Here is a 19,894-nt window from a genome sequence, read left to right as displayed (position 1 = left end):
CTCGGCACACGCCTGCCCTTGCTGCCTGTGCCCCCTCTTCAGCCCCAGGACACCGGCGACCTGGTGACCGCACTCGCACCTCTTCCAACGGCAACGCGACCCAGAGCTGGGACCCCTGGGGGCAAGGTGCCCGCTGACCAGCCGCTCAGGGCGCTGCGCAGCCCCCGACCCCCGTGCGTCACCTCCTCGCCCACACGATGCTGGCTCTGGGCATCCCCTCTAGGTCAGTCCACCTCCGCCTCTTGGGGGCCCTTCTTTCTGGGCTCCCATCACCGGCGCTGGGAACACCCGGGTGGGCACTGCCCTCTGCTGTGGGTGTGGCTGAAGCTCAGTCACCTGGCTCCTCTCTCGGGCTGGGGGTGCTGCGGGGACCTGGGCTTACTTCTCCCCCAAGCAAGCAGGCTGCGGCTCAGGAGGGGGTGCGGGCCTGGGCACGGGCAGTCCTGGGCCGCCTCCCCTGCCCGACCTACGGGCAGCGCTCCTCACCCCCACACAGCCACCCTGGCTCAGGCCGGCGCCCTCGTCAACACGCTTACAAAGGCTCTCGCTGCCACTCGGTCCTAGAGCCTCTCACAAATGTGTCCTCAGCTGCACTATGGGAATGGAACTGAACCTCACTCGATGTCTACAGAAAGACTGCACAGCGCCCAAACGAAATTTTACACACTTGCATCAACGCACTACCCACTTCAATAATAAACTTGATCAAGCAAATGGTATTTTCCAAGTGTGGGTTTATTTCAAAATTATAAAGATGTATATATATTACTTCTATTACACATAATAAGCAATTTTTAGCTTAAAGTAAAACCTTACACAAGTTTTTATTTTAAAGATTTTTTTTAAATGTAGATTTAAAAACCATCCAAAAAGCTGAGTATATCTTGCAGCATAGGTTTATCTGCAAATATTCACATCTCAAATGTGTTTAGAAAAGATTAAAAACTGGCTAAAAATCATTTACAATAGGCAATGATTAAAATCTACCTTCGGAAGAGCACATTAATGACACATAATGAATTTAACGTTTCACAAGCATTTAACAGTTTTAATGGCATGTAGTTTTTATCAATATACAAAATGGTCTCAAATGGTCAGGTCAGTGCAGTGGTTTTCGGAGTGATTATTGCATCAGGAAATGCATACTTTGCTCAAATCAGAATATCAACTTTCCAGTGGCCTTTTCAGTTTCTGATGTTCAACTCAGGAGAGAAGAACAGCATTTAATTACTGCATCCCTGGTGGGGGAAGAAAAAGAGAGAAGAAAAAATAATATAATAATCTTCCTCTAGAGTCTAAAGTGAAGTTGCAAAAAGATCCCTGCCAACAGGCAAAGGCACAGTCACCTTTTAACGTCAGAACTCGGGGGAGCCCCCGACACGACGTCCTGCTTAGATAAAACTTTGCTGAACTTGAAATCAAGAACTGAGACTTGGAAATAAATTCTCAGTTTCTGAAATGGTATTTATTTACTTAGAAATCTTAACCAGCAGAACACATGCTAATCTTTTTTTTTTTTTTTTTCCCGTCTTTTCTGGGGCCACACCTGCGGCATATGGACGTTCCCAGGCTAGGGTTTGCATCAGACACGTAGCTGCTGGACTGCGCCACAGCAACACAGGAATCCGAGCTGCGTCTGAGACCTACACCAAGATCACAGCCATGCCAGATCCTTAACCCACTGAACAAGGCCAGGCATCAAGTCCGCACGGATACCAGTCGTGCTCGTTACCACTGAGCCACAACAGGAATTCCTAACTTCCTTCTTTTTTTCTCTTTTAAGGAGAATTTGTTTTTGTTAAAGTCTCCATCCTATTGACTGAACATTTGCAGTCGTGGAAGGATCTAAAATCTGTTGTCAAAATTCCCTAATGGCAAATATCCAGGCAGTGAGTTAGAAGCAAATTCCCATATGCTCAACATGTTTTTACTTTATATGGCAAAAGCTTCTACTCAACTCACGGAAGAAATAACCTCTGGGAGTTCCCGTCGTGGCGCAGTGGTTAATAAATCTGACTAGGAACCATGAGGTTGCGGGTTCGAGCCCTGCCCCTGCTCAGTGGGTTAACGATCCGGCGTTGCCTTGAGCTGTGGTGTAGGTCGCAGACACGGCTCGGATCCTGCATTGCTGTGGCTCTGGTGTAGGCTGTCAGCTACAGCTCCGATCAGACACCTAGCCTGGGAACCTCCATATGCCAAGGGAGCAACCCAAGAAATGGCAAAAAGACCAAAAAAAAAAAAAAAAAAAAAAAAAAAAAGAAGAAGAAGAAGAAGAAGAAATAACCTCTGGCATTGCTGAGGCTGCTGTGGCTCCTATTTGGCCCCTTGCCTGGGAACCCATGTATCGCAGGTGTGGCCCCTAAAACAAACAAACAAAACTTCCTTTTGGGAAAAATGTCAAAGTCACCAAAAAACCAGCCTTGTAAATAGTATTTTACTATGAAAATTACTAAAATCCACATATCCCCAAAAAGAGAACTAGAGAAGCAGAACGAGATGGACCCAGATGAGCTCACCGTGCGTACGGGATGTAGGAGAGACTGTACCTGCAAGACAAATTCGAGACACAATCTAAGTGATATTTTCTCTACGACAAATATTCTAACACCATAAAAAACGAAGCAGCAGAATTCCACACAGTGATTCTCAAAGTACGACCCCGCAACAGGGAAACTTGTAAAAATGCAAATTACTGGGGCCTGCCCAAGCCTCCTGGATGAGAAACTGTGTTTTAATAAGCAATCTGCTTTAACAAACTCTAAGTGACTCTGATGCCTGCTAAAATCTGAGCTTGTTACAACAGAAAGGTTACCCTTTTAAAGTTACATTTTAAAAGCAGAGACTATGACAAAACAGAATAAGGTACGTCCTTCTTTAGGGATAAATCCATCTGACTACTGAGTGCTGATTAGCAATAAAAAGCAACATATCACAGAAAAGAACCAAGATTTCTAGTTTTCCACATGTGGCTACAAAAGAGCGAAACAGCATCGTCGCGATCTTTGGTACCGGGTAGAGAACTGCACTTAAATGTGCCCACATTCTGCCCCTCAGCGGGAAGCACCCAAGACAGAGGCTGAGCCCAGACGGGGTCAATCAACCCGAGGGACCCAAAACAGCGAGATCAGGCAGGTGTCTGCCGGCTGCTGCCAGGAAGCGAAGAAGACTTAGCTCCGAAGCAAAAGGAAAGAAAAATACCTTTAAAAACACTCTGTGTGAAAAACACCTTCCTGGCCGCACATGGCAGCGGGCAAGGCGGGCACCGTCGCCTCAGTGGTACCCCCGTCCCTGGGCCCCTCGGGCAGCTGGGGCGGCGGCAGCACGAGGCCTCAAAAGGGCTTGAGGAGGGAGGCCGGCCGGGAGCGGGGAACAGCTGCTGGCTCGCGGCGGGGAGCCCAGGGCAGAGGCGCGTCTGCACGACCCCACTGCACAGTAATTCTGCGACACCGAGCAGCGAGGGGCAAACCCGCGTTCCCTCAGCTCACCCGAGACTCAGCCAGGCCCACGCAGTGGCACCTGCCCTTCTCACCACCTCCCTCCTGCACATCAGACAAGACGCAGCTGCGACCCTGTGCGGCTCTGCAAGCTCGGCCCCCACCTGCCCTGGGCTCTCTGACCCCCCGGGGCCATCCCCCCACGAGGCACATGCTGACCCGCCTGATGAGATGGCCATGACCTGCCCGGGTTACAGGCTCAGAACAAAACGCCTAGCACCACTTCAGAAACGTTCACCTTCTGATTCGAGACTTACCAGGTCAGCGACAAGAACTGCAATATGCAGAATAATAAGGCCAGTCCCTTCTTGCGCCACTGACAAGAGCAAAAACAAAGGAAGAAGTTAAAATTTAAAAAAAAAACCTTTTTCACAAGCAAGTCCAATCACTCCCCTTGAAAGATGTAAAAGAGCTCCATTTACTTCATTAAACTTTAGGACAAATTTAAGATTCAGTGGATCTGAAAATTAAATACCCATATGCTGTATTTTCTTCCTAGAATTCTCTGCACCCATTTATTCAAATGCTGCTAAATAGCTGGCATTAAAAGCTAATGAAGTAACTACCTAGGCTGAAACTACTGAAGCTCTTTGATGTCAGGTCCTTTAAGTGATGGTTAAGCCTCAGCGCTGAAAGCCCCACCTGCTTCCTAGATCCAAGTCCCATGTGGAACATACATCTTTTATACACTTGCCCTTTGCTCCTTTTCTTAAGTGGCTTTTTTTTTTTTTTTTTTTTTTGAAGTAAAACTATTTTATTGTGCTGTTCTAGAACAATGTAAAATAAAGTTTCCACTTTTTTTTTTTTTTTGGTCTTTTTTTTAGGGCTGCACCCTCAGCACATGGAGGTTCCCAGGCTAGGGGTCAAATCCGAGTCACAGCTGCCGGCCTACAGCACAGCCACAACAACGCCAGATCCGAGCCATGTCTGCGACCTACACCATAGCTCACGGCAACGCTGGATCCTTAACCCACTGAGCGAGGCCAGGGATCAAACCTGCAACCTCATGGTTCCTAGTCGGATTCGTTTCCGCTGTGCCACAATGGGAACTCCTCCATAGCTGTCTTAAAATGATCTATTTTTAGAGTTTCTTGGTCATCTTTATTTTTAATTTTTATTTATTTACTTCTTTATTTTTAATCTACTGCTTATAAAAAGACTGCTAGACCATTCTGAACAAGAAAACAATTTTTCATAGGGACATGCAAAAATTGTTTGAGAATATCCTTTTAAGTTATCGTTGGGAGTGAGGTATAAATACATTCTTGCATAACTGTGGCTCGGTCCCTACTTCATCGAAATTAACATCAGGACGTTTTTGATGGAGCACTTCTGAAGTGTCTGACACACCACTGTATCTTCTTTACAATGTCTGGGGTCCTTGGGAGTCAAGGACGCTCAAGAAGCGGATGAGGAGCAACAGACAGACGGACAGACGGACGGAGCAGGAGCATCAGAGAATGCACTGAACCCTAACAGAGCAGCTTCTCTGAAGTGGACGAAGACCAGCTCGCCTCACCCACAAGGGGTCTGAGTGGTGCAAGCGTAACTCTGCGCTTCAGTCCCATGTGCTACTTGGTTTGGGTTTGCTTTCGGGCCCTTTCTCCTTGTTTGGGTACCTCCTGGCTCCTGCTGCGCCCCCCACCAGGGCACAGGGAGGCTGGTCAGCCCCTCGGACAGAGCCGCAGACCCTCGAGGGGCCGGGGGACCTGGGGGCAGGCGCGCCTGCACCTCTGTCTGTTTTAGGGGCAGAGCCCAATGCGAGCCTAGCCGCTAACTGGAGGTCACTGTGCCCGGTTTCGGGGACACTCAGTCTTTGGTGGGTTTTAAGGAAGCAGACTTTGAGCTCCTTTGGGGTGACGGTACCGGGGCGGGGCACCCTGTCAGGAGCAAACAGAGAACACTGAGTAGCTGTCACTTACCCAAAGAGCAGCACACAGGGTAAGTACCAAACACAACTACAGGAAAGGAGAGAAAAATTGCAAATTTACGTCTTTTCAAAAAAGTCACACAAATGCATACACTATTCCGCATCCCTTTGCATAATGTACTACAGAACAAAACTAACAAGGGTTTACTCTAGTTGCACCTACAGACCCTGAGGGCTACTCACTTTCAAGTCTATGCCCACAACGTTCCCTGGCCAACTGAAAACACCTAGGAAACCACCTGCTGATCCAGCAAACAGACACTGTCTGAAAGTGAGTGTGAGTGACGACGGCCGTTCTTACGCATCTACGAATGTGCTTCGCTCCGTGACAGCCAGGTGCCAACACCGTATTTAGCACAATTGCTACAACACCGTAAGTTCTATTTTACAGCGTTTACATCAGGAACGGATTACAGTGATTTCAGACAGAACCATTACACGGGTCATCCCACCCCCGCGTCCCCCAAAGGAGGCGGGGGGGCGAAGAGGACGCTGGGGAAAGCAGGGGTGACAGAGACCCAGGTGTTTGTCCAACAGTCAAACAGGGAAGGGACAAAAGCAGGTGACAGGCTGTTTAAATGAAGCCAACTCGCCCTGAGAAGACTCAAAAGGACTCGGAAGTGACCTGCCTCCCAGCCCCCACCCTCCAAAAAACCCATTAAGAAATGCTTGATGGGGCTTGAACATGAAACACACGGAGCTCTAATTTTCACCTAAAATACACGGAGCTACATGGTCAGAAGTACACAGGGGAAAACAGGATCCCCAGCCCGTCGTCGGTTTAGGGACGCCGTAGAGCCCCAACTCTCTCCACACACAGCCTGAAGGACAGAGTATCACAGGCCGCAGGAGGAAGCTACCGCAGCACAGACCCAAGACTGCGCGCGAATTTATAAAGCAGGCGAAACACTCCAACGCAAGGTTTAAAAACTGCCCCCGTCACTCACGATCATTACAATCGTCGCCAGCAACCGCGTCGTTTCGAACATCTTCTTGAGCTGCTTCACGGGGCCCATTAAAAAGCAAGTACTGTTTGAAAAATAAAAGAGCAAATGAAAGAGGTGGACGGGTTAATCTGTCTGGCCGTGTAAAAATACGTGCTTTTGAGAAAAGAAATCCTATGTGAGCTCATATAATGAAAACCCCCCACTCAGTCTGTTTTCTTCTTAATACTAGAAGGAGACTTTAATCGTCCCACTTTCTCTGACATCCAAATGCCTCCTCCCACTTTGTCCTGCCGTCACTCCACAGCCACAGGTGAACAGGGCCCAGGGCTACTCCCTCATCTCGCCACGCGGGCGTCCCACGGCAGAGCCGCCAACAACGACCTCCACGGGAACCGCGGCGTGAAGCTGCCAACAGCAAAAACCGCAGGAAACTGCTCCACGGGCTACTTTCAGACCAGGTCCCAAGGGCCGCCATGGGGACGGGCCCAGGAGGGCTGACCAAGCTGGGCCGTGGCTCACGCTGCCCACGGGACAACACATCTGACCCAAACACCCCGAGGAGACGGGAGCTCCCCTCTGACAGCTAAGAGCCCCCGAGTGTGACAAGTGCTCCAAGAGGCATCGGCACCCCCAAAGATGCAGCACCCAAGATGCCACTGTGCGGCCCTGTCCCAGCTCTCTGCACAGGCCACGCCGCTGGATCTCCCCTGCTGGTCGGCTGGCCATGGGACCGTCCCCTCACTGGGACGCAGACTCCACAGGAGAGGGACAGCTAAGGCGGGGCTCCGAGCACTGCCGGCGGGAAGCCAGCCTCGTCACCTCCCTAGGCTCGTTCCGGGGAGGACGCGCCTCGGCGCTACGCCCCCCAGTACGGACACTCTCTAGGGCGGGGGCCGTGACACTGCCCACCGCACAAAGGGGCACCAGGCTCCAAACACACAGGATGGTCCCCGGGATGCCGGCGACTCTCACCACCAACACCCGGCCTGCTGCGGCCGCTGACGCATAGCCAGTCATACGTGGTCACTGCATGGCTAGAAACTTTGTGGCTGAATTCCCAGTACGTACAGATCTACAGACAGATACCCTATGGGAAAGGAGTATTTGGAGAGTGACAGCAAATGAAATATTTTGAGGACCCAAACTTCTGTACATACCTGGCTAAGGCAGCAATATTTCCAAAGGTATAAAATACTGCAAAAAGCTTTATGCCACCAGGAAGCCACAGCAATCCAGTTCCCTGAGTTAAGATATTACAGTTATCTAAAAATAGTTTTACCCTTGTAATTAAAATATAAATGTCCTACTATAATAACAGAATATATGTAACAATATAAAGTTTAAGTATGACTGTGCTAAGATACGGTCTCTAACTATATGGTTTTTTTAAAAATCAGCTAATTTTCAACTGTTAATTTTCAATTTTATTTGCTAATTTGAATCCTATGCCTATTTACATGCAAGGATATATAAATAAGCCATAACACAACTTTTTTCATATATGTGAGTAAATTCACTCTACTTAAGTATTCTCTTTTTAAATGTCAAGTTTAGAAAGGTAATAAACACATCTAAATCACTGACTGCAACTTTCCTAACACACACTGATTTCTCTTAAAATCATTTTACAATCCATAAGGCCCCTCAAATATTAACTTCTACATCTCTTTTTTCCTCCCTACCCTTCTATTTCAGGCAACTAAACATATCCCATCAAAACAGTCTGAGAGGAGTTCCCTTCATGACACAGTGGCAAGGAATCTGACTAGTATCCATGAGGGCGCAAGTTTGATACTTGCCCCCACTCAGTGGGTTAAGGATCCAGCAGTTGCCATGAGCTGTGGTGTAGGTTGCAGACATGGCTCGGATCTGGCATTGCTGTGGCTGTGGTGGAGGCCGGCAACTACAGCTCCAATTCGACCCTTAGCCTGAGAACCTCCATATGCTAGGGGTGCAGTCCTAAAAAGCCAAAACAACCAAAGTCTGAGAGCCACCCCGGTAAGTGGACTGCTGGTTGGTACTAAATGAAATGATTAGTCAGACACAAAACAGAGATTATTAAGCAACATAAAGCCTTCACTCACAAGAAAAGAGAAGAAGATGCCGCTTACGAAGCATATGACGAACCACTTCAGCCTGGTGTTGAAACTAAGGGTCGAGGCATCCAGGACCTTAGGAAGGAAGGGGAATTAGAAGGTGCTTAACCCACCTGCCAGTCTGGTCTTTACACACTAAGGCAACGCTCCACGCTGACACAGACAACGAATCAGCTGTACTCTGCACTCTGGTGTTACTTAAGAATTGTATGGTTCCAGAGCTCCTGTCGTGGCGCAGTGGTTAACGAATCTGACTAGGAACCATGAGGCTGCGGGTTCAATCTCTGCCCTTGCTCAGTGGGTTAACGATCCCACGTTGCCGTGAGCTGTGGTGTGGGTTGCAGACGCGGCTCGGATCCCGTGTTACTATGGCTCTGGCGGAGGCCGGTGGCTACAGCTCCGATTCGACCCCTAGCCTGGGAACCTCCATATGCCAAGGGAGCAACCCAAGAAATGGCAAAAAGACAAAAAAAAAAAAAAAAAAAAAAAAAAAGAATTGTATGGTTCCACGGCTGTAGAGCAGAACATAAACACAGTCTGGGAATCAGGGGGTCCCGACGAATCACAGTTACCTTTGCCGGGTGTGACCACAGCGCTGTTTTGGTTTTAAAAAGCTCTTACCTATTAGGGACAGGAGAAGCACTGATGTGAATGAAATGAGCTGTAAGACAGCTTATAAAACACTCCATGATTTAAAAAATAAGAAAAATTAAAAAGCAAGGGACGATGTGGCACAACGGGATCAGTGGCATCTCTGCAGTACCAGGATGCAGGTTCAATACGCAGCCCAGAACAGCAGGTTAAGGATCCGGCTCTGCCGCAGCTACAGCACAGGCTGCAACTGCAGCTCAGATCTGCTCCCTGGCCCAGGAACCCCATATGACACAGGGCAGCCAAAAAAGAAAAAGAAAAAAATAAGGGAAAGACGAAGCAAAACAGCAAAACGCCAACAAGCGCCAAGGTGGAGTCAGTAGACAAGCTTCTCTCAAAGTCCCTAGATTTGGGGGCGTTTAGGCAAAGTCCCTACACACAGGGCCTGAGACGGGGGTCCTCCTGCAGGAACCAGCCGCTCTCAGGGGAAACCGGGAGGGGAGCCGGAGCTCAGTGAAAACCGCACTTCACTGTCCCACCTGCCTTGAGGCCAGGCTGACCTTCTGGAAGGCACCTGCCACGCGCAGGTCACTGGCTGCAGGCTGGGGCAGAGGGTGCGGCAGGACCTTGAGAGTGAGCGCAAGGGTACAGCTTCGAGCTGCTGGGCGGTGGGTACCACGAGCTAATGACCGGACCTGGGGGGCCACCAGCAGTGTCTACCGTGGGGTGCACCTAACAGCTTCTGTTATAAAGTTCATTTAAAACGGACTCAACTATTATCAAAAACACACTTTGAAACAGTAATTAATTCTAGAGCAACAACACTCCTGGATGTCATGCAAATTCAAACGAAATTATATGGGAAATGTACTCTGCATATTCTATACAATAATCCAGCATATAGTAATGATTAAGTATCCATTTTCTTTAACTGAAGGAGAGTTTACTTATAATATTAGAGTAGTTTCAGGTATACAGCATAGTGATTCACCATTTTTATAGATTATAGTCTCTAAAGTTATTACCAAATAATGGCTACATTTCTGTTGCTTGTTTTATTCCTAGTTGTTTGTGTCTCTTAACCCATCCCCTTAACTTGCCCCTCCCCCTCCCCATGGGTCACTGCTAATTTGTTTCTGTTTGGTTACATGCATTTGTTTTATTTTTCAGAGTCTACATATAAGTAGTAACATACAGTATTTGTCTTTCTCTGTCTGACTTATGTTACTAAACATAATACACTCTAGGCCTATATACATTGTACAAATGGTAAGTACCCGTTTAGGTTACTAAATACACTATTAAAACATTTTCCCAATAAGGCTAAAAAATATAACAGCTATTTCAGAAAACTAGAAATATACAGTAAGGATTTATATTCCAAACTTTAAACTTCTAACTTGCAGTACCATCTACTTAAGAGACCACATGCTTATCATGTATTTTCAAGAATAATGAAGCAAAAATAGAACATTTTATATGCAAAAGCTCAAAACACCTCTGTTGACATTCCTTACCTCAATAGATTAATCTGTGAATCCTTAGGTAGCATGAAAAGTAGATAAAAACAACTAAATACAGATTCTATTAACGTAACATCCATCACTTTTTAACACATTTTAAATGTCCTTTAAAATTTGCTTTAATCCATGGACATTCTTGTTCCCAGCAATGTCATCTGTTTATACTAAAACTGATCACTGTATTTTAAACAGAGAATGAATCTGCCTATAAAAACATCTAAATTTCGGAGTTCCTGTCGTGGTCCAGTGGTTAACGAATCTGACTAGGAACCATGAGGTTGCGGGTTCGATCCCTGGCCTTGCTCCATGGGTTAAGGATCCGGCGTTGCCGTGAGCTGGTGTAGGCTGCAGATATGGCTCAGATCCCGCGTTGCTGTGGTTCTGGCGTAGGCTGGTGGCTACAGCTCTGATTCGACCCCTAGCCTGGGAACCTCCATATCCCAAGGGAGTGGCCCAAGAAATGCCAAAAAGACAAAAAAAAAAAAAAAAAAAACCATCTAAATTTCATTCTTTCTGATGAGGAAGAATATACATCACGTCCACTTTAAGAACCAAATAGAACAGAATAACCCTAAAGACTGCGTGTGGCACAGGAAGCGATTACTGTCTGTGAGATGACAGCCCCTGCGAAAGCCGGACTTCTCAGTGGTCACGCGCCACGACGGGAAGGGCAATGACGTGGAAGAAGCGGCCGTGTTTGCTTTCTTTTACAAGTTTAAATCACCCCATTGTTCACAAGTTCAACGTGGTTTTCAGCACGGTTATTTGTATACTGTAGGTTTTTTCCCTCTTATTTTCATCTTCCAAGTGTGATCTTTAAAAGGAAACATGTGACAAATTATTTCCATTTGTAAATGTGAAATATTCAAGCCACGAGCAAATGACCTGCAAATCATCCAGGATACAGAAACAAATCACAGAGTCCCTAACTCCCAACTGGGAAGATTACACAACATTCACCACGCACGAAAGCCAGCACTGCACTGTCCATGCGGGAGCAGAGGGAGCTCTGACCTGCAGACCTCTTAAGGCCAGTGTTAGGGAAAAATGCACACTGAAATTGCCACCAGCTATTTTGCTTATTTGTTATCAAAGGAAGAGGAAGCAAAGAATAATAAGCCTCTTGAGGGAGTTCCCGTCATGGCTCAGTGGTTAAGGAACCTGGCGCTGGTTCGATTCCTGGCCTCATTCAGTGGGTTAAGGATCCGGTGTTGCCATGAGCTGTGGTGTGTCAGTCGCAGACACGGCTCGGATCCCACGTTGCTGTGGCTGTGGCGTAGGCCAGCAGCTACAGCTCTGATTGTACTCAACCCCCCAGCCTGGGAACCTCCATATGCCGCAGGTGCAGCCCTAAAAAGACAAAAGACAAAAAGGGGGAAAAAAAGTAAGTATCTTGAGAGCAGGAGGGGCTCTCCCATCCTCTGGTGCTCTCCTTTCTGCTGCAATAAATACCACTTGGAACTAGAAGTTAATTTAAAAAAAAAAGGAATTGAAAACAAGGCAGGGCGTTCCCACCGTGGCTCAGTGGAAATGAACCTGACTAGGATCCATGAGGTCTTGGGTTCAATCCCTGGCCTCGCTCAGTGGGTTAAGGATCTGGTTGTTGCTGTGAGGTGTAGTGTAGGTTGCAGACATGGCTCAGATCTGGCATTGCTGTGGCTGTGGTGGAGGCCGGCAGCTGTAGCTCTGATTCGACCCCTAGCCTGGGAACTTCTATGTGCCACGGGTGCGGCCCTAAAAAGACAAAAAGACCAAAAACAAAAAAAAGAAAGGAAAAGGGAGGAAAACACCTTCACGCAGCAGCAGCAACATTACAGCTGAACGAACCACAGCACAGACTCGGGCTGCCGTCCTTGGTGGTGGAGACACCGGAGGACTCGGACACCACCACAGAGGGGACAGCGTGCAGGCCGAGGCCGGTTCCTGGGCCACCACCCGTGAATGAAGGGACCAAGGAACACCCTGTGCACAGTACTCCTGGAACGCCTCCTTCCAGGACGGTGGGGGACCAAAGATAAAGAGCTGCAGACAAAGGGCCTCTGCGTGGGGCCTCGACCCCACCTGCCCAGGGTCCTGCTCCTCACTCGGTCCCTCCGCCCCTCAGAGCTCAGGCAGGAACTGCCACGCATCTGTCACCTGTGCTCTCCCTCCATTCCCTCACTCGGGGCCCTCCCATGGGCCCCACCCTGGTCCTCGCAGAGTCAGGGTGATTCCCACACCCGCCTGGACGGCCAGCCTCCTGTTCCTCGCCCCTCAGCGCCCACGGCCTCCGCCTCCCCCTCCGCCCAGCCCCCAGGGCCCTCTGACCACCCGAATGCCCTGTCTCCCAGGTCCAGGCCACGGCTCCCCTGCTGCGCTGTCCTCCCCGCAGCGCTGCCCTGCGGGCTCCTGGGCCCCTCCATCCGCGAGGGGCACCTCACTTCGACGTACAGCGAAAACTCCCTTCCTGCTCCAGCCACCTGGCAAAGCCTTCCTTCCCCACCTGGGGCGCGACCAGCCATCGTGACCAAGTCGCCACCAGCCTCAAGGGCCTGGACACGGCCCGCCTGGCCTCCCCACTGCACCTGTGTTTCACGTCACCCTGCCTTCTTTCCCCGCACCCTGACTGCCTCAATTCGCCCCCAGCTCGTGCCCCGACACCTCCCCTGGCAGCAGGCAGCCTCCTCTATTTCCCACCCAACGGAGGCCCCATGGGAAGTCCCCGCACAGCTCGCTGCCACCAAACCCCGAGCTCATCTGGGCAACATTCAGCCTGCCCCGTGCCCTCAGGCCTCTGCGGAGCGACACAGGCCAACAGTCCGCCCCACTTTCGGTCCCAAGCCCTCTGACCTCCCGGGGAGCTGACACCCGGGTGCCCAACTGTGAGCCACGTTCTCTCCTAGACGGATTCCAGCAGCCTTTAACCTTGCTGGAGCCTCTCTGCTCTTGGGTCAAAGCCTGCCCTCGCCTCCAGCCCCTGCTCATTCATTCACTGATTCACTCGGCACACACACACCTGGGGGTGCTGGGCGCCCATCTAAGTGCGGGGGGGGGGGTGGCCTCTGGCTCCTGTTTAAGGGACTGGGGGAAGTGCTGGCCCACTGCAGGCCAGGGGCATGGCTCTGTCTGAGGCCCCAGGGAACCCCTCTTCCAGCCAGGCCTCCGTGCTGGGAGGAGGGGCCCTGTGGACACCCTCCCCATGGACTCAGCAGCTCTCAGCCCTCACCCTCTCCCCTGACCTCGAGTCCCACAAGTGGCCTGACCCCCAGGCCTTGGCTGCCCCATCCCATTCCTGGGGGTAAATGGGGCCGGCAGGTCCCCCAGTTTCAGCCTCTGGCTTGTACCATCCCAGGAAGTGATTTACGCTGAATTAGCCCCTTCATTTTTGGCTCGTTGCTTGAATTCATCAACACCTGACAGCCCAGTTCTCTCTCCCAGCTCAGCAGAGCCCCGGACACTGGATAAGGCAACAGTGTGACACGGAAGGTCGCAGTCGTCAAATAAGCAAAAGCCATGTGGCGGAGCTTCCTCACAGTGAGTGCCGAGAAGAGAAGCCAGCAGGGCAAAGTGTGCAGGGCGGGGGTGGGGAACCTGACTGAGAAGAGCCGGTCCTGCGGGGACGCCTCTCGGGAGGTGGCGGGAGAAACCTGAGGGTAAGGGGTGCACCCAGCCTCCCTGGTCCTGTTACTCTAAACCTCCCCCGGCTGCCTTTCCTCAACACCGCTCCACAAACACGCTCGTCACCCTCGCCAGACCCCAGCTAGAAAGAGCCAGTAAGGCCAGGGGTGGGGGCCAAACCCTGGGTGGGCTGCCCATTCCACCCCCCCCACCCCCCCGGCACCGGTCCTAGACCAGCGAGCTCCCCGTCGGCCCAGTGTCTGCACTCTCCCGACCCACTCGGTCAGGCTCTCATCTCCATGGAGCCACCAAAACTGCTCCCACTGAAGCTACCCACGACCTCCACTCATCAAGAGAATGGGAACTTCTCAGTCCTTAGGTCACAATAGTGAATCAATAGCTTGAGACACTCCCTTCCAGGGCCTGGCCCCTCTCCAGGGCCCCGTCCTCACTGGCCAGCCTCGGCCTCAGAAAGGGTAGGTTCACCCTGGAGCTTATCTTATCTCTTTCCTCCCTACACACAATCCCTTCATTATCTCAAATACTTCCTCTATGAACTCTAGAATCCCAGCTGCCTTCCAGACACCTCCAGGCAAATGCCCGGCTGACATCTCAGGCTTAACACCCACCTGACCTTCCTCGGCAAACCTGCTCCTGTGCACGCCAGTTAAGGGCAACCCCATCTCCCCGGCTGTGCAGGCAGGACCGGAGGCACCCTCGGCGCCCTGCTCTCACACATCCAACCATCCAACCACCCACAACTAATCCTGCCAGATCTACAGTCAAACCACTCGCAGAATCTGGCCACTCTCACATTAAACCACTGTCACGTCCACCTCCCTGAACCAGGCCCGTCACCTCTTCCCAGACCCTACCCTAGTCCTCTGACCAGTCTCCGGGCTTCCACCTCTGCCCTACAGACTATTCTCGAGAGACCAGCCCGGGGGAACCTCAAAAATCCCCGTCAGTCACATCCCTGCTCTGCTCGAAACCCAATGGCTCCTCAGTACGCTCAGCGGACACAGTATGCTCAGAACACTCAGTAAAAGCTCCCCTCTCCCTTGGACTCTTCCTTGGCCTTCCTTGGCCTTGAACGTGCCAAGCACTGTTCTCTGGATCTGTATCTGCTGCTCTCCCTGCCTGGGGGATTTTTATTTGCGAGAGATGCGCAGTTATCCCAGTGACTCTTCAGATCTACGCGGCAACGTCCCCCTAACAGACAGGCCCTCCCTGACGTCCAGCGCAGCACAGCAATCCCAGGCAGCTGTAACCTCTTCCACGGCACTTATCACCGGCTGACATGTTTCTATACCCACTTGTTTATGACCTGTTCCCCCAGTTAACATGCAAGTGCCATGTGGGCTGACATGTTTCTATACCCACTTGTTTATGACCTGTTCCCCCAGTTAACATGCAAGTGCCATGTGGGCAGGTCTCTGTCTCAGTCATTGTTAAGACCACGGGCATTCTGACAAGTGCCAAACAGATGCAGGTACCAAAATATCTGCTGAGTGAGTAAAGGGTCACCTCTGAACTCATGGAACTTGTCCATTCCAGCCAATCACTCCAATTTCCATCAGGACTTCCCTACAGTATCTTTCTCCCAACTAGACCCTGGGTTCAAGAAAAGCGGCACTATCACCTGCATGCCCTCCGGTGCAGAGCAGCTCAGGCCAAGAGAACTTCCTGATGGAATGCCCCACAAATGCAGGGTCCTGTGTGACAGCCACTAACACACGTGCCTGCTGAGCACCTGGGATGTGGCTGGTATGACTGAGAAAGGAAGTTGAAATTTCATTTAATTTTCATTAACTTAAATTTAAACAGCCACTTATAGCTATGGCTACTGTTTGCAGAGCACAGATCTATCACAGAATGTAAAGCAGAAGACAGTGGTTTGATAAATGAGGTGGGGGAGTTCCCACTGGGGTGCAGTGGGTTAATGACCCAGCTCGTCTCCATGGTGTTGCCATGCACTTCCAGCTCCGTGCAAGGGGTTCAGGATCCGGTATTGCTGCAGCTGTGGCGGAGGTTGCAGATAGGACTTGGATGTGGTCCCTGGCTGGGAACTTCCGAGTGCCAAGGGTACGGCCAAAAACAGGGAAAAAATTTTTTTTAAAAATCAATGAGTTGGATAAGCCATGGCTATCTAATGTACGTTTCCCATATTACTATTTATGGGTTCTTGTATTATCATTATGATTTACCAAACTCGTTAGAATTCACTTAGAGGAGATGCTTGACTTCTAGGCTTAGAACACTAAGAGCCTACCTAGTCCAGGATCCTGTTCACAAGAAGTGCTGAATAATTATGACAACAAGGAAGGAAGTTAGGACAGGAAAAAAGACAAATAAAAGATCCTTATGTAACATTGTTTTGTTTTTAAATGTTCCACTTTTGTGACAAGCAAACGAGAATTTGTCAGTATGCATATAACAAAAATACTTACAAAGCAGTTCCTGCTGCACTATTTTTAACCCTCTTAGCAGAGGAAGTAACCCTTATCAAGTCTCCTGGGTAAAGCATGGAGACAAGGGTTGCTTTTTTTCTTAAAAAAAAAAAAAAAAAAATCCCTTAACAGGGCTCAACAGACAACTTTTAATTTAGCATTATTTCACTTCTCAATGACCTGCTTTTTTTCTCCCTCCGGTCTCCCTGCTTCCAAAAGACACATACACATTCACAACAGTTCATTTAATAACCGAGGCTAAAGGATGCAATGAAGCTGTAAGATTTCGGCTTCAGCAGCTGGCAGGACAAGTACCTGCACACCTACTGCGCTGCCAGCCCGAGTTCGGAGCCCACACCAGGCGCAGGAAACCAAGCGGAGGCTGGGGAAGAGGAGCACGGGGGCAGAGAGGTTATTTGGGAGAGGGAGACAGATAGTAAAGGGGGTCCCTAGAAGTCACAAGGTCAAATAGGGGGAGGGGGTCCCAAAGTGGGCTCCATGAAAACCTGGAAAGCGCCTCAAATTCTTCCCGGCAGGCGGGTGGCGCCCTCCCGCATCACCTGGGCAGGTAGAGGAGGCCCAGCCGCCCACGCTGCGCGGTCCCGCCCCAGCACACGTTCACCCCGGGGCCGGGCGCCGGCTCCCTACCTGCGCAGTCAGGCCCTGCTCCTCGTCGTCCTGGCCGCTCAGGACCCGCCGCAGCTTCTCCATGGCCCTGCTCCCCGCCGCAGCGGCGGCCACTCACTCCCCAGCCGCTCTCGTTCACCCGGAAACCCGGAACCTGAAACTCCACGGGCCGACCGGAAGTCCGGGTCTTTCGCTTCCGGCGAATCGGAGCGGCCCCTGCGGCCGCCGTAGCAGCGCGCGCATGCGCGCCGGGTTGCGCCGCGGGCCCGTCTGAGCCCTGCGGCTGCGGGCAACCGCGTCGGGCTGCGCCTCCGCGCTGCGCTGGCTTCCTCCTGGCCCCGGGGCGGAAGCGGTCACGCAGGGAAGCGGAGAGCCGCAGGTCACCCGCGCTCGGGTCCAGCAGTCGCTGCCTCCCACCCACGGGAGTCTGGCCCAGCGGGCGCACAGCTCGCGTTTGTTGAATGAATGCACACAACGAACGGGGATCCTCACCTGTGCCTCGGACCCACGTCCGGGCCCGCGGACCCGGGATCCAGTGCCCGGACCTGCGGACCCGGGATCCAGTGCCCGGACCAGAAGTCTGTCCCTGCGGGCCCGACATGGAATGCTGCAGACCCACATCCAGTACTGCAGAGCGAGAACCAGTGCTGTAGACCTCAGGCCCAGTGCTCAGACCCACGTCCAGGACTTTGACCCGATCGACGTCTAGGCCTGCAGACCGAGGTCCAGGGCTCAGACGCGGGAACTGGTTCTGTAGCCTGGAGCTCCAGTGCCACAGACCTGCGTCCAGACCTGACAGCAGAAGAATGCTGGGGGCCAGTGTGAGGGTACTGGCAGGAGTTCGGTTCTGAACTGCAGTTCTCAAAATATCTTTGCTTGAAAGGAGACAGCGGGCAGGCCTTGGGGGCCAGCAGTTCTGTGCTCTGACTTCAGCCCTGCCCTGTGGTGCGGCGTTGGGAGCTGGATAGTTATACTCACCTACTTTTCAAGGTGAAACAAGAATAGATATAACAGTTGACCTTGAACCCTGTGGGGGTTGGGGTTCCGGCCCTCCCTGTAGTTTAGAGTGGGTGTACAGCCTCCAGCCAGCTCTCCATGCGTGTGGTTCGTGCACAGCCTCTTCAACCACATCCTCCGCTCCTCTGTATCCTTGGTCCTGCATCCTCAGGTTCAACCCACAGAGGATCCCACAGTGTTGTAGTATTCACTATTGAAAAAAAAATCCACGTGTAAGTGGCCCCAGGCGGTTCAAATCTGTTGTTCTAAGGTCAGTTTTACTTCAAAATACCTCAGAAGAAAAGGCAAAAGGCTGCCTTATTCCTTTTTCCTTGTGAGAAGTGTTTTTTTTTTTCACTCAGCTCATTTTCCAGCTTTGAAAATGTGGAACCCTGGGGTTCCCCTCTTGGCGCAGCGGAAACGAATCCAACTAGGAACAATGAGATTGCGGGTTCCATCCCTGGCCTCACTCAGTGGGTTAAGGATCCGGCGTTGCCATGAGCTGTGGTGTAGGTCACAGACACAGCTCAGATCCTGCATTGCTGTGGCTGTGGTGTAGGCCGGCAGCTGTAGCTCCAATTCAGCCCCTAGCCTGGGAACCTCCACATGCCGCGGGTGTGGCCCTAAAAGGAGAAAAAGACAAAAAAAAAAAAAAAAAATTAAAAGTGTGAAACCCTACCTAAAGAGGAACAGCTAGTCCAACCCACCTTTCCAATTTTGCACAAACACTGCAAACCTTTGAACTTGTGTAAACACTTCACATGGGGCGGTGACTTTCATCTCTTATTCTCTACGGTGCTGAGCAGGGATGAAAAACTAGGGCTGCCTGTCTAGCATGAGTTCCAGAGACTCTTGGAGCTTTCTGTAAATACACTACTCCAGGGTCCTCACGGTTTTGCTCTCCAGTTTAGATGGTCCTGTGGAAATATCTACTGTTTCATGACGTCACCTATTCTTCCCTAAAATCTGACAGTCAAAAGATGGAGCCCCAAAGACCTACTGTCATCCTTACTGCCTTTAGTGGAATTGTATCTAATCTCAGTGAAACAGGAAACATGTCCTTACAGGACCCCTCGGAAAAACACATCACACACTTTCTCTGAAAAAAGCAGTCCGATGCTCAGTATCTTTTAGGGAAAAATGCTTATGCTTGGTCCATGTATAGTAGAGTGTGAGATCTTATCCTTTTTGGAGGCTACCTGGGTTAGAATCCTGGCTTCCCTGGTTTTGTAGCTATGCTTTTTGGGCAAGTCAACCAAAACTCCTGTTCAAATTTCCCAACGGTGAAAGTCAAAGTGATAATATTTCCTATCTTGCACGGTTGTTACGAGGATTCAATAAAATAATACATGGTTCAACCTCAATATTCAGAGGTTCCCTACTGCAAATTCACCTACTTGCCAAGATGTATTTGTAACTCCAACATCGGTCCTTCTGACACTTGCACGGTCACTCAGGGACGGGTGCAAGACAGTGAAGTTGGTCACCCAACATGCGTGGCCACAGCTGAGGTGAGACGCAGCTGCGATGTGCCTTCTTGTTTCAGCTCATGCTGCAAACCAGAGCCATTTTCCTGCTCCGCTTCGGGCTACATTTTTTTTTTTTTCACATACATAGGCTTTTTCTTGGTGATTTCATAGTTT

The 19,894-nt window shown here is 50.6% G+C and overlaps 1 protein-coding gene across 1 annotated transcript; it reads right to left on the bottom strand.

Moving 5' to 3' along the window:
* SFT2D1 (SFT2 domain containing 1) lies at positions 715-17,416 on the bottom strand. Its single transcript, NM_001244534.1, is given in 8 exon segments — positions 715-1,238; positions 2,517-2,546; positions 3,752-3,810; positions 5,417-5,452; positions 6,372-6,453; positions 7,529-7,611; positions 8,456-8,542; positions 17,277-17,416. Coding segments are annotated over 8 exon segments (480 nt in total). The 5' UTR covers positions 17,340-17,416; the 3' UTR covers positions 715-1,198.

This window comes from Sus scrofa, chromosome 1, assembly GCF_000003025.6.
Source record: "Sus scrofa isolate TJ Tabasco breed Duroc chromosome 1, Sscrofa11.1, whole genome shotgun sequence".
Classification (NCBI taxonomy): domain Eukaryota; kingdom Metazoa; phylum Chordata; class Mammalia; order Artiodactyla; family Suidae; genus Sus; species Sus scrofa.
This window is presented reverse-complemented; position numbering and strand designations above follow the sequence as displayed.